The sequence below is a fragment of the Monopterus albus genome, unplaced genomic scaffold (assembly GCF_001952655.1).
Source record: "Monopterus albus unplaced genomic scaffold, M_albus_1.0 scaffold9.1, whole genome shotgun sequence".
Lineage (NCBI taxonomy): Eukaryota > Metazoa > Chordata > Actinopteri > Synbranchiformes > Synbranchidae > Monopterus > Monopterus albus.
In genome coordinates this window covers 86,182-106,522 of record NW_018127889.1, presented here as the reverse complement: position 1 = coordinate 106,522, position 20,341 = coordinate 86,182, and the positions used below count along the sequence as shown (strand labels likewise).

General features: G+C 41.9%; 3 protein-coding genes across 6 annotated transcripts in view; 2 read left to right on the top strand and 1 right to left on the bottom strand.

Moving 5' to 3' along the window:
• The first annotated feature begins 30 nt into the window (after positions 1–30).
• ttbk2b (tau tubulin kinase 2b) lies at positions 31–8,556 on the top strand. Of its 4 annotated transcripts, none has more exons than XM_020588863.1 (15): positions 31–174; positions 883–1,005; positions 1,128–1,275; positions 2,090–2,163; positions 2,269–2,409; positions 2,531–2,635; positions 2,907–2,972; positions 3,058–3,150; positions 3,251–3,376; positions 3,474–3,631; positions 3,880–4,069; positions 4,436–4,650; positions 4,732–5,200; positions 5,526–6,226; positions 7,025–8,556. In XM_020588863.1, the coding sequence occupies exons 2-15, from the start codon at positions 937–939 to the stop codon at positions 7,374–7,376; spliced, it is 2,907 nt and encodes a 968-aa protein (XP_020444519.1). In that variant the 5' UTR covers positions 31–174; positions 883–936; the 3' UTR covers positions 7,377–8,556. The 4 variants fall into 4 exon arrangements, with proteins under 4 accessions (XP_020444519.1, XP_020444506.1, XP_020444513.1 ...); XM_020588850.1 differs by lacking the exon at positions 31–174 and adding an exon at positions 195–458; XM_020588857.1 differs by lacking the exon at positions 31–174 and adding an exon at positions 195–465.
• Positions 8,557–8,652: 96 nt separating this feature from the next.
• On the bottom strand, positions 8,653–10,180 carry churc1 (churchill domain containing 1). The gene is made up of 4 exons (XM_020588883.1): positions 9,985–10,180; positions 9,530–9,665; positions 9,131–9,201; positions 8,653–9,006 (listed from the first exon to the last, which is right to left on the bottom strand). The coding sequence occupies exons 1-4, from the start codon at positions 10,021–10,023 to the stop codon at positions 8,914–8,916; spliced, it is 339 nt and encodes a 112-aa protein (XP_020444539.1). The 5' UTR covers positions 10,024–10,180; the 3' UTR covers positions 8,653–8,913.
• Positions 10,181–10,280: 100 nt separating this feature from the next.
• The window catches only part of znf106b (zinc finger protein 106b), a 10,307-nt gene continuing 246 nt past the window's right edge, over positions 10,281–20,341 (top strand). Inside the window, exons 1-19 of the mRNA XM_020587776.1 lie at positions 10,281–10,601; positions 10,777–10,913; positions 11,029–11,090; positions 11,692–11,895; positions 12,005–13,613; positions 13,699–13,759; positions 14,663–14,817; positions 14,933–14,993; positions 15,074–15,554; positions 15,676–15,725; positions 15,822–15,955; positions 16,916–17,050; positions 17,354–17,470; positions 17,580–17,771; positions 18,248–18,310; positions 19,110–19,229; positions 19,524–19,595; positions 19,903–19,974; positions 20,219–20,335. Of these exons, the coding sequence (XP_020443432.1) occupies positions 10,779–10,913; positions 11,029–11,090; positions 11,692–11,895; positions 12,005–13,613; positions 13,699–13,759; positions 14,663–14,817; positions 14,933–14,993; positions 15,074–15,554; positions 15,676–15,725; positions 15,822–15,955; positions 16,916–17,050; positions 17,354–17,470; positions 17,580–17,771; positions 18,248–18,310; positions 19,110–19,229; positions 19,524–19,595; positions 19,903–19,974; positions 20,219–20,335 (3,840 nt within the window). The 5' untranslated portion in view covers positions 10,281–10,601; positions 10,777–10,778. The remainder of the gene's footprint in view (positions 10,602–10,776; positions 10,914–11,028; positions 11,091–11,691; positions 11,896–12,004; positions 13,614–13,698; positions 13,760–14,662; positions 14,818–14,932; positions 14,994–15,073; positions 15,555–15,675; positions 15,726–15,821; positions 15,956–16,915; positions 17,051–17,353; positions 17,471–17,579; positions 17,772–18,247; positions 18,311–19,109; positions 19,230–19,523; positions 19,596–19,902; positions 19,975–20,218; positions 20,336–20,341) is intronic.

Below are 20,341 nucleotides of genomic sequence, written 5' to 3'. Positions count from 1 at the left end.
TACTGCCCTGATGTTCCTTCCTGCTTTAATATTCGATAATAAAGATCACGATTGATCAGTATGAATAAGTGACCCAGGAATACTTATGATGCAGTGCTACTTCCCTGGTCCACTGCGCTATTGAGACCACTCTGTGCATCGTAATATGTGCAGAGTAGCCTACTGCTCCTGTCAGTAAGTATCGGGGATGCGGGGAGTTTGCGGATAAGTGAGAAGACTCTGGCCAGATGTGACGTCACAATCGCCACTGTGAGCAGGGGCACGGGGCATCGTTCACCATCGATTAGCAGGCTAGCTGGCTAACTCTAGCTAAGGCCAACTATGATCCACCTCCGTGGCCACATTTCTAAATTAAAGAACCGCTTGGAATGACCTTGCTAACTAAGAACAGAGTGTGAGCATGGGGAATGTATGGATTTTACACGCTAACTGGGATCGCAGTGGTGCAACGAAGCGAGGTACGAGGTCAGAGAGAATTTGCTCCTTAACGGTCATCATTATTAAACATGCTAGTTAGCTTGTTTACTAGACCACTGCAGCTGCCGCATGGATACCGCCAGTAGCGAGATTAGCCTTTAACGGCTAATCCTCTCAAACGGCTTTTTAATCACTAGCTACGACCAGTGACTGGCGCTGCGCTAGGCACAGTAGTTTCGTAATCGGTGAATTAAACCCGACAATGCTAACTGCTATCTGAGGAGGCGTGTTAGTATTGGAGACGTGAGGCGTAACGTTAGCTAATCTTTGTTTCATGTTGTTGTCAGGCACAACAACATGCAGTCAGTAACAAGTAATGGTTCCTGTTTTCTTCAACTCCAGGTGCAATAGCGTACAGTGGCCCTGAAAGGGAAAATTGATCTGAATGTTAAAATCTGATTTCAGCGCGGGGCTTGCGTCACTGATGCCAGGTGCACACTGTAGCTGAGAGCACTCAGGATGAGTGCAGCTGGAGAGCACACAGACATCCTGTCAGTGGCAGACGTGGTCAGAGACAGATGGAAAGTGGTAAGTGTCACTGAAGGAAGAGAAATCACAACATCATATCATTTCATTAAAACCCTTCAAGAGCGTGCATTTCTTCACATCTATGCTTTTTTTGTTCACAATGAGTAACTCCCTCTATTCAGGTGAGAAAGATAGGTGGAGGTGGATTTGGGGAGATCTATGAGGTTTTGGATAAGTTGAGCCAGGCCACTGTGGCCTTGAAGGTTGAGTCTGCTCAGCAACCCAAACAGGTGCTGAAGATGGAGGTGGCTGTGCTGAAGAAGCTTCAGGGTGAGTGTTAGTCACTCTGTCAGTCTGAAAATTCACATAATTACAGTGTGTTATGATTTTCAAAAAGAATTTGTACAGCCAGGGTGGTAACACCCAAGAGATCATGATACGTGTTATCTGTTTGTAAATGATGGCCTTGCAAATAGGAATTAGGTTTTAGCGAATAGGTTTTGTAAGTATTAAAAGTTTCAAAATTTATTTACAAAGGAAGTAAAGTTAGTTAACATACGTTTTTGAATTTGATTGCGGGCTGTTTCTGCAGAAGGCTTGTTCTCTACAGTATCAGCATGACAAAAATACATAAATGCATTTTTTTTTGTTTTTATATTGTATTGTCTGTACTGGTTTTCTGTCATTCTTGGCACCATCTGACCAAGAAAAGGATATTAAAATTGCATACATGGTATTAAATAAGTCCTAAAATTGTAATTTGATGAGCACTGCAGATACCCTGAATTAAACATGTGCCATTCACTGTGCAAAATAGCTTCTCTGCTCTGTCTCCATTAGGGTGTAATGTTTTATTTCCATAAAAGTGAATACATTTTTAATGATGTAAGCAGCAGTGGTCTACTAATGCTGAAATATTCCAGCAATGATTTTAATATTTTACATAACCAGTGTTAATGCATACTATGCAACCAGGATATAACATTTGCATATACATGTTTATACCTAGTATTTGTGTTTGAAATAGCCCACAAATCAGTATAAATGCTGAGAAGAATAAACATACAGTATACAGACTAGAGATTTTGTCTGTTATTAACAGCAAGGACACTCTACCTAAGTATATATTTCCATTCTTTGACAGGCAAAGACCATGTGTGTCGCTTTGTGGGATGTGGCCAAAATGATCGCTTCAATTACGTGGTGATGGAACTCCAGGTAAGAGCTTTACCAGTCAGTGCTAGTCAGCTATTAAACTTACCACTCACAGCATATCCCGCTGCATCATGAATGTGACATGCAGCATTGATTTCTTGTCTAAAGGGAAGGAATCTGGCAGATTTGCGCAGAACCATGACCCGTGGCACCTTCTCTGCCTCCACAACTTTGAGACTTGGCAAGCAGATTTTAGAGGCTATTGAAAGCATCCACTCTGTAGGCTTCCTGCACCGTGACATTAAACCTGTAAGCTGATCTCTAGATGTCTTCTTCATTTGTAACTACTCATCACAAACAAATTTATAAAGCACATTTTACAACTGACACTTGAACGTGTTTCTATTTATTTCTGCTGTTAATATTGTAGTCTAACTTTGCAATGGGAAGACTAGCCAGTACCTGCAGATGCTGCTATATGCTTGATTTTGGTTTGGCTCGTCAGTTTACCAACTCAAATCAGGAAGTCCGTCCGGTAAGTACTCTCTACCAACGTCCTTAAAGCATTGTTCTAGCTTCTTTAATTAAAGACAAGTTATGAGTTACTTATATTCTGAGAAGCTGTTTTAAAGTTTGCTAACAGTTAAAAAAAACTGTAGCATGCTGAGACAAAATGTATGACATATGTATAATTTTGGTCTATTAGTAAAATACAGAGACATACAGAGACAGAAGTAGTAAACCCAGTGGCCTTTGACGTGTTATTTGTCGTTCAGTCACTTCTTTCATTCTGACATATCTTTCAGCCTCGTCCCGTGGCTGGCTTTAGAGGAACTGTGCGATATGCTTCAATCAATGCACATAAGAATAAGGTGAGTATGGATGTAATCTGATTGTCTCATTTTCATTCACTTTGAATTGGCTTGCTTCCTCACCTTCATGTATCTCAATCCATAGGAAATGGGTCGTCATGACGACCTGTGGTCCCTCTTCTACATGCTGGTTGAATTCATGGTGGGTCAGCTACCCTGGAGGAAAATTAAAGACAAAGTATGTATCTCCATAACTTCTGCAGCACTCTGAAGATTTTATATATACAGTGTATGTGTATGCATTCAGATTTTTATTCTTTTTCTCTCTCTGCTCTCAGGAACAAGTAGGAAATCTAAAAGAGACTTCTGATCATCGACTTATGCTGAAGCACCTTCCCTCAGAGTTTAGTACTTTCCTGGATCATATCTTGACCTTGGACTATTACACTAAACCTGACTATGAGGTGGGACAGCTCTTGTTTGGCATATTTTGTACACACTGGTTATTCCTCTTCAGTTGTCAGTTGCCAGATGCTGATGCCTGTGGTCTCCCTGTCCCAGCTTCTGATGTCAGTGTTTGACAGTGCCATGAAGAGTCGCAAGGTGCTGGAGAATGACCCCTATGACTGGGAGAAGTGTGATTCAGAGGATATGCTGACCAACACTGCCGCAGCAACCACTGCTCAGCAGCTCACTCGCCTCACACCAGCATACTTGGGGTACTTACATCTAATGCAAGCTTTGCCACTAATTATATATAGCCCTTTTATTTTTGATTTGCCATAGCCTTATTGTTTTCACTTGTGCTGTGCAAACTTCTGTCACACTCTGGACATGTGTTCAGATATGTAGCTATAGTTTTTTTTTTTGGACTAGAAAACTGCACAGTCAGATATCCCTGAGAAATGACTGCTCTAAATTGCGCTGTGTGAATGAACTGCACGGTGACTTTCCCTCTCCTCCACAGCATGGCCAATGCTTCAGTGCTGCCTGGCGACCTGCAGCGGGAGAACACAGAGGATGTCCTGCAAGGGGAGCGCCTCAGTGATGCTGACAACTGTCCCCCCATGCCCACTCCAACCACTCCTGGTGCAGATGTATGGGAAGAGATCGACCACAACCGAAACCATAAACACGCTCAGCCAGTGGTCAGAAAGGTCAGGGCAACATAGTTTACTGCCAACACTTACCCACTGCTGTAATGTTATTCTGTTTCTGTGCAGTGAAATGGATCCATGAATACATCATACTGGAGTATTTGCATAAATCAAAATACAGAATTGCATTCAATTTGCCTAGATATGAGAATGGCTAAGACCGTGCTAACCTCTACTGCTTGTGTGCATCTAGTTCTCTTGGCCTTGATTATAATCCAGCTAGGATTTCACCAGTCGTCACCCACCCTGTCTTCCTGATAGTTAACTAAAGGGACTGCAGACTTTCCTATTTAAAGAAATATGTCTTGCTACAACTTCCCGAGGATACAATTCAGTGTTTGTCTTCTTGTTATTAATTTTATTCAGGTGATGAGTGAGGATGAGCACAGTCAGAACCAGGGGAACCAGAGTCCCAACACCGGTTCCATCCAGAGTTCCCCAAGACGGGTGCGATCGGAAACCATGTTCTTAGAACGTGCTGCACCGCTGCTACGGAGAATCAGACACAGTCAGAGCTTGGCGTTTGAAAAGAGGCTTGCACCTGAACCCAAACCCACCATCGAACGCTTCCTTGAAGCCTAGTTAGTACACATCAAAAAAGCAAAATTGAAAACAAAATTTTGAGACAAACTCGCCTTAATGTTTAAAATGTCTTGTTTCAGCCTAGGCAAACAGCGTCCTGTCCTTTCTCATGTTGGAGAGAATTCCATTCCTGAGAGGGGACACAGGCAGCACACGCCTTCTTGCAAAGAGGAGCACTCTGGAACAGCAACCCCTGGCCCAGAGGGTGCAGCGAGCAGTGGCTTTGTGGCTGTAATAAATCTCAGTCCTGTGGCCCAGGAAGGAGACTCTCAGGAGTGGGTGATGCTGGACCTGGAACAAGGCAGCGGTTCTGGAGGAAGCAAGCCTCCAACAGAAGCCTGGCACGAGGACAAATCAGGTACTCGCAGGCCTGCTGAAACTGACAACCACTCCTCTGAGCCACAGGATGGCCAGTCTGCTGCAGTGCCGAGCAGCCCCATCCTATCACAGATGGCCATGCCCGGCACATGGTTACTAGCCCACAGGAGGCTGCCAGGAATGCTGGGACAGATGCCCTCAGTCCTTATTGGAAGACCCCAGATTGACCAGGTAGGGGTGACTAAGCATTTTTTGTACATACAGCACTGTGAAAACCCATGTTTTGTTTGACAAAACAAACTCAGTCAACTTTTTTCCTCTTCTGGAGCTTCTAACGATGATCACACAATCCTCCATACATCAGCAGACATTTGCTCACTTGCCACTTATCTTTACTTAGTGCTTCTGTATAGCATTAGAATGCACACGTTCTGAGAAGTCTGACAAAGCTTTAAATAATTAATAATAGTTTGTGTAGTTTATCATAATATTTAATGGACTTTTTCAGAATTTGCAAGCTATTCATACACAGTATTAATTATTAAACTCTTCTAAGACCTCTAGTGATGCGCCACAGTGCCCTGTACAGGAGGAGAGTGATGCAATACCACTAGAGGCCCCATCTGGTAAAACTGATGAACTTGCAGAGGAAATCTTAAAGGATGGAGGGAGGTTGGAGTTAGCACCATTGCCAAGCCCAGCCAAAGGCCCCACAGTTCATCTAAGCAATGATCGAGACCCCGAGAGTGATTCTGGTCTGCCTGATCGCTCGTCAGAGCCAAATCAGCAGCCCCAAGCTGACACTGCAGGAGGTGCTATGGAGAGCACTGTCACCGTCTCCTCCTCTCCACCTCCAGCTCTACTCGGGAGAAGAGACTCTCCCTTGTCACCAAGATTGAGCCGAATCCCCATACGAGACCCCAGCTCCCCCCGGGACTCTCCGAGCAGGGACCTCAACATGGAAAGACGCCATCGCTGGAGCAGTCCGGTTCCCAGCTCACCCACCCATTCACCCTCTCCATCTCTGTCCTGTGACAACCTTCCCTGTGTTCTGCCAAGAGACAGACTCTTCTCAGAACGAGGCTCCAGATCTGACTGTGTAGGAGAAGACCCCCTCTCCCTATCCTCCTCATCTGGTAGTAAAAGTAAGATCCCACGACCGGTCAGCACCACCTTTGTACCTGAACAACTCACAAGCAGGTTTCTGCCTCGACCACCTCCTGGGAAACCACCCATCCGGCCGTGTGTGGACAACAGGTATGAGCTATGCACAGTCAGTGAGTTATACAGTTATTAAGACATTTCAGGCAGTTTTTAATGAGATAATAGATATAACAGTCCTTAAAATTTCTATCTTACTGGTGGCAACGCTAAGTGCACTTTAATACCACAGCAAACATTTAACTATAATAGGATCTGGTTATCTAGCTGAGAAGTTGGAGGTGTGCAGCCTGTCACCTGAAACTCTTCATCTAACAGCTCACTGTGGATCCTCCTTTTTTCTTATTACTCCCTCACAAAAAACAAAAAAATCTGATGAAAAAAGCTTTTTTAAAAAGTCACCCATCTTATTTTACAGACACATTTTTTAATGGACAATTGAACAGACTAAGCTGTGACAGATACAATGCATTTCCTGTGACAGCTTCACAATAACAGCCAGTTGGATGCTGTTTATGTTAAAGTAGCAGCAGTAGGAAGTGTTTGATTTGCCTTGGTGATAAATTAATATGCCTCTAATATGTTCACTCTAAGAGAGTGAACAGTAAACAGTGAGGCTGATATCAGCGAAATTAAAATTACAGTGACTGATTATACACATGCATTGTTTCCTTTGGATCTCCTGTGCACAGGAAGTCAGTTAATCTAGCAGAGAGGAATGTCTTACTCCACCACTAACTATAAAAATGACTACATACTGTATATACTATAAAAAGTTAATGGCAGACTGTGAATATTTTTGAATGGCTAGTGCTGAAAAAAAAACTGTAAACATAAGTATTAGGTCTGGTCTTACATAGTAAGCATACTGTCTACATGTGTGTGTGCACGCAGACGACGACGGTTAAGAGTGCGTGCCAGCAGCACTAGTGATGCCGACTTCCTGGCTAGTCTGACCCAGCTGATGCAAGACCGCAGTGGGATGCTCTTCAGTCCTCCTCCTCGCCCTCGCGGCTCCTCCTCCTCCCTGCAGCGCTCACTAAGCTCCTCTCCCTCCCGTCAGGAGCTCCGTGACGGCGGGGGACTGCAGGGGCGCAGCCACTCTCCATCTAGCTTGTCTGGCTCCCCTCCGCCTCGACTCCCACATCCACAAGACAGGTCCAGTGGGCAGGGTCATTGGGGCTACAGCTCCAGGGGAAGAGCTCTGATCCAAGAGGACAAAGGCTCTGGAAAAGTGACTCGATGACTGTATTTGACAGAAATGACTGATCTGGGTGGTGCAACCTCAACAGTGGCTGAAGATGTGCCAGAAATGTTTGTTGTATCTGGTGCAGCTGTAGCAAAAGGTTGGCTCACACCCAGTCCTGGATAGCATGTGTAAATACAGCATTTACTCAAGGGAATGTACTGTATGTAAAGTAAAATGTATGATAAATTGTATTTATTTATTTATTTGTTTGTTGGATGTCTCTCTCTCTTAAAATATTTGATGATTTGGCTTGATACCTGCAGTTGAAACAAAAAGGCTGAGAAAACCTTGAGATTGCCAACACTTACCTCTCATTTCATTCCTCTGCATATAGGCCTAATATGAGACCAAAAAGATCATGTTTAATACTCAATGTAAAATTGATGCTAACTGTAGATATGTATCTTTAGGAAAATGGATATTCACTAATAGAAACCATGTACTCACATTAAGAACATTACCAGTAAATAATACAAGCACTAGACCAACATCAGCATTCGTGTACAGAACCAGGGCATGCAGTCCCATATTGACCTCACTCTTGTAACACTGCTAGATCATGACAGTATGTAACAATGAATTACTCATTTTAGCATATCAGTGTAGTAGTGGGCTTTTAGGTTGCTAGAGAATATATCATGCATCAGCATATTAGAATGTACATGTAAGTGCACTCATATGAAATGAAAATGCACGAGTGTCATTGCAGCTGTTGTTTTTTTAATTCATTTGTACAATCAGCTAAAACATCTGTATTTTTATTGAACTGCTCCTGAACAAAATACATTATAACACAGACTGTGTATTTTTATTTCACAGTGGAACAAAAGCTGATTGTTGTGTGTTGATGTCTGATTGCTGTTGCATTTTATTTTATCACAATTTAAAAACATGTCGGAAGAAGTGCACTGAATAAAAGCCAGAGCTTAAAACCATTATTTCTCGATAAACACATGGGAGATAGCGTGATTAAAGGGTCATTTCATCTAAATTCGCCCACTATTTCCTCCCTCACCCACAGCAGCATCTACAGTGCAGATCATGTTTGGGCATTTAAGCGTTTGTTGTTCTTCGGTCTCTGTACTTCAGCACATTCAATTTAAAATAAATTAATGGAAACTAACTTAAAGTGGTAAGTAGCTTTGAGTAAAGACTGGTATGGGAGGTATAGCCCGTTTAACACATGCTCAGTGTTAATTGCTGTCACTTCTATCACCCATATTCCCTTATTTTGTCATTCTGACTTGAGATATGTGTCAAGAAGCAATACAATTCTTAATTACAAATTGTTTAATTTACAATACATATTTGACATACAGAAAGTTGTATGCATTTGTCATGAAAGGTAAAGTTTTACTTCCTGTGCCACTGCCATTAGCATACAGTAATTCATAAAGAGCCAACAACTTAACTGAGAGTATGCATAAAATTTTGAATGCATAATACAAATTGTTGGAGCCCCAAAGCGAGCGACCTTCAGCAGTACTTGATCTAAAAATGAGAGATGACCTGTGGGTTTGATTTGTTTTGAGGTCTAGAAGAGCGGAGCAGACTGTCTGGGGTCATCTGGTAACACACTGATGGAGTCCTCTGCCTTTCCACACAGCATGCAGAGCATGGTGTACTCCTGGACAATACAAAACAGAATAAGACTATGGCTATGCCTAACTAATTGTACTGAAATCAGAAAATAAGTTCAGCACTCTAAAAATCTTCCAAATTTTCCTCCCATAAGAATCGGCATTACTTACCTGATATTCATCAACAACGGAGAAAGTATATTCATGCCTAGCAATGACGTGGTTGCAATTTTTGCAAACATCTGGAAAAACACATAGAAATTAGATTAGTGGGCAGGATTTTGACTGTTAGGGATGTTGACATCTTACACATATATGTTACACATCTCATGTGGTTCCAGTTTTTCTCGTCAGGACCTGATGCATTTCTTTGTATTATAATATTCAATGAAATATGCACAGGTTTTTGACCTTTTTGAAGACACCTCTTTTTGGACTCAGGGAAACAACATTGGGCTTTTCAACTTTTTATAGACTAAATAATTATTTTTTATCAATAATGAACTGCAGCCCCGCTGTTGTTCACTGGTTGTCTGCTTCAGCTAGAGCACAAGAAGAAGAGTAACTAACGGTCATATGTTACAATCTCCTCTCCATCATCATCCTCTGCGGCTTTATTGCTGATCAGCACGAAGTCCCTCTGATGGCAGTTGGCACAGCCCAGGTAGTTCATGAGGTAAGAGCCATTCTCCAGACAAGTGTTCCCCTAAGCAGGGGATCAAACGAGAAACGTATTTTGACACCATCACATTTAACACATTTTTCTTTCTGACATGCAACCCTAACTGTGTGCTTTGAGCGGAATACCAGAGCATCATCACCGTTTGAACTGGCAGGTTAAATAACAGTAGGTGAAAAAACGTTACTCACAGCTAACAATAGCCCCTAGTGTATTAGCATATTGGTATGCTAAAACATTAGAAGCACAAAGTAGGGCTCACTTTAACGTGACTTGATTTACTAACGTTAGTTAATACGTTATGCGTCAAAACAAGTTGCAGAGCCTCTCATTAGCCTTAACTCACCCGATCCGGGTATTCTTTTTGCACACAGCCGTTGCACATTTGAACTTGAGTCAGAAAATGATAGCACACTGTACACAACTTTTTTTCCCCTAACAAAAACCCGGCTTCCGCACGGAACGGCAGTCACCGATGCTTATCAGAACTGTAAAACACCCTCATTATCGAACATCGTTGCAAAATGCGTAAACTGCCATCATCCCATGTTTTATAGATCTAGGAAAACCGCCTTGCCGTCAAACGTTTGGGAGACGTAAATCTGACGTAATTTACGTAGGCAACATGGCGGTTTAACGGTAGTGGTCTTGTCATGTGAAATTTGTTTGCGAATTGTGATCTGTTTGCACTTTAATCCCAATATTTTCTTCAGTATCATAAATGATTATAATGTTGTTATAATATTGCTCGAATGTATTGGGAAGCATAGTGCGGGCAACGTCAATTTGCAACTATTAAGGCTAAGTCAAACGCAAGCGTGTTAACCTTTTAGTGAGCGCAGGTTAAACGTTAGTTGTGATTTGACACCGACATTGTGCTGTTGTTATAGGCTTAGACTCGATTATTGCAGTTCTGTATTAGTTATAGCTTGTGTCCAGGTTTCACTCTAATGCGGATATAAGGTAAATACTACCAACAGGCTTTACTTTATTGGCTGTCGTCTACTTTATATCCTGTGATGACGGGATATGATTTTTAGACACTAGCCTTGGGCTTTATTTATCCTGTGTATTTAATTCAAGAGCAAGACTTCATTTTCATATATATGCAGTGTATAAGTATTTGTTCTTGTTTCAGAAATGGAGAAAGGCCCAATTCCACAGAAGAAGGTGGATAAAACCACTCTAAAGAAGGAGTCCAATAACAAAAGAAAAACCTTCAGGAAGGTCAAAAATGTCTACTGTATTTTGTGTCGCAGTTCTTACTTGAAACATGTAAGTGGCTCTAAATTTACCCAACTGTATAAATGAGTGCTGAATAATATAGGATTTTTCAACATCCACTTTCTTACAATTGATCTATATTCTTGACAATATCTCTGAACTACAGGAGGCTCAAGAGCATATGCATGGTATGTTGCATCACCGAGAACTGGAGAGAGTGCTGGCCATGTGAGTAACAGTCAAATAGACACATGTTGTGTACTTTTTTTTATTGCAGTAAAAACACATATACACTGTTAAGTCATTTTGATCTGATAATGTGATAATGGTTTAGTATGATATGAGGATACAAAGCCACAGTTATTATGTCTAGCAAGGCTGCATTCCTCAGTATTTCCTAGGATTGGCTGGTTAATACATTTTGGCGCTGACCAAAATATACCCACAGCAGTACTGGAAGCTGTCAGGTACCAAAAGCCTGCATGGAAATAGGAAAGCAACTAACAATTATTTTCAGTTTTTTTTTTTTTATCTGTTAATTGCTTTTTATAATAGATTGCTTAATTCATCAGGAAGTGAAAAAAATGCCAGAGCTCAATATGACATCTCCAAATTCCAAGATAAATGGTTCCTGCTGTCAATGAATTACACTTTATCACTGCCACGCTTTAATTTAAGTAATATTTTTTGCCATTTGCTGACTGTGTTTTATTTACACGAAGGCCTTCTAGGCCTGCTTATGTTTAGACAACATTTTAAATTTGAGAACTGTGTGCTTTTCTTGATAAATGAAATGAGGTTTGCAATTGTTATTTATTTATTGTTACAGAGATTCAGTTCATGAATGCCAGGCATGTAAAGCATTCATCTCAGGTTTAAATGCATATGCCCAGCACATCTCCACTGCTCAACACCAAGCCAGGCTGCGGAAGCTGATATCTCAAAATGTTAAGCCCCTCCCTCTGAATAAGACTCTGAGCACGGAGACCCTCATCCAAATCCTGGAGAGAAACAAGAAACTGAAGAAAGAGGAGTAAGATTTTTGCCTTTTTATCTGTCACTGAGTCAAAATGATAACATTATATTTTGCATTTTATTTCCTCCATTATGTAATGTGTTGCTATTTTGGGTTTCCATCGCAGGAGGAAAGCTTTGAAAAAGAAAAAAAAGAAACTGAAGCAGATAGCTGGTCGGGGGCATGCAGAAATGCTACAGGAAACCACTAGAAAAAACACAGTGGCATCTATAGTAATACAGGAGAAGGTATCCAAACAGGTGAACATGAGGACCCTGCAGGAAACCCACCAGAAAGGAAGCAACAGTTCTGTTGTTCAAAACAAGGAGAACAAAATGTCTGGTTTGCGAAGACCGTTTCACCAGAGTGAAACAAGTGTACAGAATCAAAGTGGAAGTTCGGCTTGTTTTTCTGGAGTGCCTGCAGGTAGAGGTTTGCATCAACCTCACTCTCACGACCGGCTCACCCAATCACCTCACCTCCAGAGGTATGATGACAACTTTTCTGTGAACAGCCAGTGCATCAGTGTCAAAGACAGACTTGCTAAAAGGCAGCACAACAACCAAGGAAGTGCCACCATTATGTCAGAAGAAACAGTATGGCCTACCATCAGCCAGTATGACTATTACAACAGGCCGTATGATAGTGCGACAGATAAAGATTTCACCAGTGATCAGCTCCCTCAGAATGGAGCCATCTTATTTGATTCCAGCCAGAATGAGAGTACAGGATCCTCTCAGCCTGAACAAGAAGGTTCACATTGTTCACCTAAAGCTGCTTCAGCACACGGATCCATCAACGCAGCTCCTATACGGGATGTTGATGTCAGTGTGATGCTGAGACAAATCAGAAGAGCCCTGGGTGTGAGGGAGCCATGTAGGGCAGATCGCGACGCCAGGAGGCAGAACGGCAAGGCAGGTGTCTCAGTGGCTGGAACTGAGGAACAGCAGCAGTCAGCTACCTCCTGTGTGAGTCCCACCTCCACTGCAACTACATATGTGCAATCTCCACAAGTTAGCGTCCCTACACCTGCATCCCAGTCTGGTAGCTGTCCTTCCAACATTGCTTGTGCTAAGAAAAGTCAGACAACTTTCAAAGTGATGCAAGAAATGCCTCAGCATTGCGAGAAGAGCTTGGTGTTTTCAGATGGACTGTCAAACAGCAGAGAATCTCAGGGGGCCCTTGACAGTCCAGCTGAACACAGCCAATGTATGGCCAGGACTACATCCTCTGAGTCCAACCTGAACATCAGCTGTAGGGTTGGAGTCACTCAAAAATCAGGTACAACTCAAGGGGAGAATGAAGCTGGACTTAAAGCAACCCTGAGCACGTTGTTCAGCTTTTCAGAGCCCAGGAGTAAGTTGAGCTGGAGGGAGATGTATGAGAAGATGAAGAGAAAGAAGCAGAGCTCTTCTACTGACCAGGAAAGCTCAGCACAGCCACAGGACAGTGACGTGCCTCTGTCTGAAGGCTTCCAATGGGAGTTGTTTCCACACAGTCCTTCAGGTCCACACTCGAGTTTACCTCTTCCACGTCAGGACACATCGGATTTTGACACTCACACTGAGACACAGTCAGATTCCTTGATGCAGGAGCCTTTGGAACAACCTGGTACAACACAGCAGGGTGGGAGCAGTCACATAGTCACAGCAGCCCCTGCGAAAAAGGAGCCAGACTTGCAGGGTGATGGGAGCTTGAGAGACAACAGCAGCACCAACAAGAGGAAACACAACACAGTGAGTAATAAGAGGGCATAGCCAAAATATCCAGTGTGACTACATACTTTTATTCGTGAGATTTATTTATCGTGTATTCTTGCAGGATAATGACATTTCCGATATTGGGCCAAGTGGAAAAAAGAAGAAAACAAAATCAAACAAAGGTACCGCTCATGTTATATGTACTTAATAAGAATTGCAATGCTATAGCCGATCCCAAGGTGTTTTTACGTTGACAGTGTTTTGATCTGTGTTAAAATATATTCATCAAAACAGAGATGTAAATGCTGCCCACCTAAATACATTTGTGATTTGGAGTCAGTGTTCAGGCATTACTCTATTTCTTAAAGGGGAACTCCACCAGTTTACCAAAAAACATCCAAGTCTTTTGCAGGTTTTATATATATGAAAAAAAAGATGTATAAAGCTTTTTGTGGCTCCAGAGTGAGCTGAAATAAAACTTCTGAATTTCTGAAGACTACAAGTTTGAAAAGTAAACTGATCTGTGGGTGTGGAATGAAGTTCACCAGGCCTCTGTAACCAACTACTCATCTCTGCATGAAGCTTGTGGCATGAAGTTACATTCGCTGTTACATAATAATACACCTGGATATTGGACTGAACCGTTGATGATCGAGTTGCATTGTACTGTATGTGGTGGAGGCTTTAGGCTTCCACAAGGAAGAAGATGTGTGGAATAACTAAGATATTGTTCTGGTTCTACTGCACTCATTTAGATACTTTTGAAAAAGAAAAGTGTCCAACAGTGTTATAGAAGTGCAGGGCTAAGCTGGAGTACTCTTTTATGACATTTACATTTTGAAAGTAGATTAGGTTAGATTCAACTTTATTGTCATTACCCATGTACAAGTACAAGGCAACGAAATACAGTTTAGCATCTAACCAGAAGTGCAATAACAGCAGTGCAGAGTGCACAGTATCTACAATGTATGTCTTGTTAACGAACTGTATTGAGGCAGTGTTGACCAGTGTCAAGTCGACTTCTCAGTAATGTTTGTGAATATTTCCAAATGTCACCCAATCCCCTGCTCATTTTTAACTTGTAGACCAGGATCAGATGGACCAGCTGTTAGCAGTGTCTCTGATGGAGGATGAGCTGAGCCACTCGCTGCAGGATTTGGACAAATTTCTGGTCCAGGCTCGCAACACCCTGCAAGCTGCTTACACAGAAGTGCATAGACTCCTGCTATTAAGGCAGCAGGTATCACCACTAATGAAGAGAATATCACAACATTTTTTTTTTTTTTTTTTGCACAATATCTTTTGCTCCTGTCATTTCTTCCTCATGCATTAAACTGTTCCCCCTGCTGTTTTAGGTAACTGCCAAGGTCGACAGTCTAAGAGCCAAGCGCATTGAAATCCTGCAGGGGATGCAAGGTACAGCAGATTTACCTCGTGTTTTAAATCGTCTCATATGCAACAAGTAGTTTAGCTTTTCCTTTCTTAATCTCTGTCAGAAGGATACACAGGAGCATCTAATGCAGCAGAGAAAGCCACCACCTCATCAGTGGGGTTTGCTTCTGTGCAACCAGGACTCTCATCCCTTCCTTCCTCTAGTGCCTTCTTGACCTCCTCCAACCAGGAACCACCAGCCGCAGTGCTGGCATCATCTATCACCCAGCCTCATCAAGTTCCCTGCTCTCTGTCAGCCATGTCAGTAAAGAGTAAAGGACAAGAGTCAGTAGCAGAGAAGTCTGTCCCTGAAAGAGATGAAAATGCATCTTCAACAGCACCAGACAACAACAGGAACGAAAGCGATGCCTCCGTTGAAATGATGCCATCCAACCTCGTAGTCATTGACATTGATGAACCAAACAATGAGGACTCGTATGAGGCCGTCTCAAATGCTCCAGCTTGCCCAGAGCCACCTCAGGAGTCTGTCGGTGTGCAGTTTAGTTCTACAAGCACACAGACATTTCAGCAAAATGACATTGACAGGTTAGATCCATTAATGAGATTACGTAGAGTGAAGAATCCTGAACATTACAGGGTTACCTAATCTGCAGTTTCAGGTAAGCAAGTGAGAAATGTGACCAACCTTCTTCTCTTGACCCCTCAGAAAAGAACAGCTTCCAGCCCTACCAGTGAAAGATGCCAGTTTTACAACAGGTGAGTTGGGTGTTCTTGCTTGAATTACACAGTGTGAAGATGCAAAGACAAAGCTCCTAGAAAAATGTTAAAATACTGTAATTGCTGTTATTTCAGAGTCTGCTGAGGATGAAGAGCCATCCTTGGGAGCGTTTATGAATCACAATGGCCCCGTCCACGACCTGCAAGTACATGACGGTCTGCTGTACACGTGTTCAGGGGACAACACAGCTCGAGCCTATAATCTAGTTGTGAGTTGTTCTTGGTCCAAAATTAACACCAACTTTAGTCACTTCTGGTGTGTGTGTGTGTGTGTGTGTGTGTGTGTGTGTGTGTGTGTGTGTGTGTGTGTGTGTGTGTGTGTGTGTGTGTGTGTGTGTGTGTGTGTGTGTGTGTGTGTGTGTATGTGTATATTTTTTAATTAATACACACTGTATATCAGCAGCAAATGAGTGTACAGGAGCTCTTACTGCATTCAGGTGTGAGACTTTTGCAATTTAAAAATACAAACATTAAGACAGAATTTTGAAGATAACCTGTTTGTACATAGTGGGGCTAATGATTTTTCACATTTACAAAATGTGATCTAAGAAACCCAGTGTACAGAAAAGGACTCTCCTTTTTTTGATGGCTGTCGCTCAGGAGGTAGAGCGAGTCGTCTCATAACTGGAGGGTTGGTTGGTTGTTTGAGACCCGGATTCTGTAGTCCATCACTCCCAGTGATGACACCAGTGTGTGAATGTGTGGGCATTTGTCTGTGCAAATGGGTGAGTGGGAAATGGTGTAAAGCGCTTTGAGTGCACATCAGTGCACAGAAAAATACTATGTAAATATAAGGCCATTTAGCAATTAGGACAATTTCAAATGGTTAGAAGTTGTGATGAACAGTCAAAAATGTAACAGCTATCACCAGACTTATGCACATATATCTGTATGCACAATATGCATATACAGTACATATACATAAATACTGAATATACAGGACACAGACAGAACAAATATACATACTATATTGCACGCACACACAGATGATGCAAAAAGATAAACACTGCAGTCAAGACAAAAACATCAGTGTATGAATATCTGGTCCATCTGTGGCTTTCAGTTAACCATGCTATGAGTTGAACATGTGAAATTTGTGCTGGATGAAATGCTTGCCTTTTTGTTTTTTAGTGCCAAAGTCTGCAGCATCTTTTTTTCTGTATATCCAGACCAGGGAGTGCCAAGCAGTGTTCGAGGGTCACACAAACAACATCAACTGTCTGCTGGTGTCATCTTTCCCGAACGTGCCAACACGCCTTTACACTGGATCCAGTGACCAGACCGTCTGCTGTTACAGCATAAAAGTACAAAATAGCCTTACTGTTAAAAAAGAATTCCATCTTTATTGGACAGTGATTCATTTTGGTGGCTGATGTTGCACATAGAAGTTTTGTTAAGCACATTGTTTTTATAAATGCACTTGTACATGCTGCTCTACTAAATGTGTCCTGTAAGCCAGGGTGGGTGTCAGTGTGACATCCAGTACTTATAACGTACTTGTTGAAATAGTTTGTTAACCATCATACTTTTAAAGTGTACACACATTTGAAGTACATAAGCTTAGAATTTTGTTTGTTTGTGATTTACTGTCGCCCTCTCACCTCCAGTCTAAGAAGTGTCTGGAGCAGGTCTCTCTACCAGACAGGGTGTTGTGTTTGCACATAGCCTGGAACATTTTGTATGCTGGACTCGCCAATGGATCAGTTGCTAGCCATGATTTAAAAGTGAGTGAAATGGGTCATTTTAATGCAGGGGGTGTACTGTAAGTCAGGTTTTCAGTACCACTGAGGAAGCCAGCCATTTGAATAGTGTTGTCCTGATACCCGTTGTCAGACTCTGAAGCAGCTGGATGTGTTTGAGTGCCATGGCCCACGAGGGGTGAGCTGTCTGGGTACCGCACAAGAGGGTGCTTGCCGGCTGCTGCTGGTTGGCTCCTACGACAGCACCATCAGCGTGCGAGATGCCAGGAGTGGCCTGCTGCTACGCTCACTGGGGGGCCACACCAAAACTGTGGTCTGTATGAAGGTGAGGGGAGAATGCCAGTTCTTCATTTCAACTTAAAATGAGTTTTGTCCAGACAGTGAGACTGGATGACTGTGTTGTAATGTGTTACTGCTTTAATTTAGACACTTGAAGCTCAATTTGAGCCATCAAATAAAACTTTCATGCAGGCTGTATGTCTAGTGAAGTAATCTTGTAGGACATAACTTTGTACATACAAACAGAATTGAAAATGATATTTGCTGTTCCAAAAAAAAAAAAAGCACAATCTCCGCATTCATGTCGGGATCGAAATTCAGATTTCAACATTTGCAAATGTTTATCTAGTTGTAACTAATCATGGCATCTGCACAATCTTAAGGCTGTAAATTGTTCTTTTTAAATAGTGCATTAAGTTTAAAAGGTAATTTCTTACATTTCATGTACATAAAATCCAGGTCATTAAAGACATGATTACTTGTATGTCAGATCTACTGAATTAGCTCCTGTGTTGTTTTCAGGTGGTGAATGACCTGGTGTTCAGTGGCTCCAGCGACGCACTTGTTCATGCCCACAACATCCATGTAAGCGTCGCGAGTGATTCCCAGGAGTACACATGAACTGCTAGGCATTTGATAAATGATAGTTTGTTTTGCTGCATTTTAACAACAGCACAACTTTAGTTATTGAGATGACAAAAAGCTGAAAGTTCTGGATTTATAGTCTTCAAATATTTAAATGTTAATTTTAAAGTCAGTCGGCGGAAGGTCATAACTGGCCGGTTTTCAGCATGATCAGCCATGACTGGTGACCGGTCAGTCCGTCTGAGATATCCAATTCTGTGCCGCTCTAATTTACACTTATGATGATTCACAGACCAAAGCATAGCTTGTTCAGTGCATAGCATCTCATGTGTTCCTTACCTTAGGCTCACGTTTGTGTCTATACCAGGAAGCACTTGGTGTACAAAAATTGCACAGCGGCGCCTACAGAAACACCTTGGAGAAGAGGAAACTATATCCAAATCTCTATTGAATAGTACACACTGAGGGTATTACTAGCTACACATGAAATGCATGTGTATGTATAGTGTATCCAACTCACGTTAAAACACTGTGGGTGAACTACACACACTTTAAAAAAGAGCTGCATGTTCAGTAGGACAGATGTAGCAGACAATTTTCTGTTTATATTACCTGTTGCACCTGTTTACATTTGGAGGTCAGACTTTTAAAAGAATCGGAAATCAGTACCGGCCAAGAAAATTGCATTCTGAGCGTCTCTAGTTAATTTATTACAGTGTCTGTCTGGGCTTGTTTTTGTTTGTTTCAACTTCATACTTGTGCTGTCACCATAATTATTGCCTTTCACCGTGATTTGTAGACTGGTGAGTTGGTTCGTGTCTACAAGGGTCACAGTCATGCCATCACATCAGTTGTCATCTCGGGGAAAGTGATGGTGACGGCGTGTCTGGATAAACTGGTCCGAGTTTATGAGCTGCAGGTATTTATGACTCTGTTCTACAGTGACACTGTATGTGGTAACAAAACTGAACATTTCACAGGCTGATTTCTGAATCGACAGTTTGTGTGTTTGCCATTTGTAACAGTTTGACTTCTCATAGTTTCCATTTGTTGTGTCAGAAACAACTAATCAGGTCTAGTTTTATTTTAACATTTTTAAATCACTCTTAATTTATTTTATTTTAAACTACATCTCTTTCTGAATCTTCATGTGTGTCCGGTTTTTATATAGGTTTTAATTGTGGACTGTTTGTTTCTTTTTTTCCCCCCCTAGTCCCATGACTGCCTGCAAGTGTATGGGGGTCACAGCGATATGGTGATGTGCATGGCTGTCCATAAGAGTGTGGTAAAGTGGGCTAAAATTATTTACTGTATTTGAGTGAATCTTAACCTGCATGGTAAGGGAGTTTTTCCTCCCCACTGTCGCCAAGTGCTTGCTCAAGGGGGATTTGTTGGGTTTTCCCTATGTAATAATATGGATAACAGTAAGGTCTAGACCTTACTTTGTAAAGTGTCCTGAGATGACTTTTGTTGTGATTTGGCGCTATACAAATAAAATTTGATTTGATTTGATTTGGTAAAGGTTCATTTTACCAAACATGGTTGAATTTTTATGTTCATTTTATTGTATTTGCATGATTTGCCCCACACAGATCTACACAGGCTGTTACGATGGCAGTGTTCAAGCTGTAGAGCTCAACCTACTGAAAAACTACCGCTGCTGGGTAAGACCTCAGCTTCATCATACAGGCACATCAAACCTAAACAGAAAGAGCTTGATATTTTTAGTCAGACAGGAAGATTTATATCAGTTTGAGCACTTTGCAAAAGCACATTTATTTTCAGTGCTGACCTTCTAATCTACTTTACAAGAATATTATCTAAAGTCTTCTTGTAGATATTTAATGATCATGTTGGTCAGTCATGTTTGCTGATTGACTTGTGTCATAACATTTGTGTCTCGTTCAGTGGCAGAACTGCTCTCTTATCTTCGGCATAGCGGAGCATCTCCTGCAGCACCTCGTAGGAGATCACAGCACCCCGAGTCTACAGACGGTCAAATGTCGCTGGAGACACTGCGACACTTTCTTT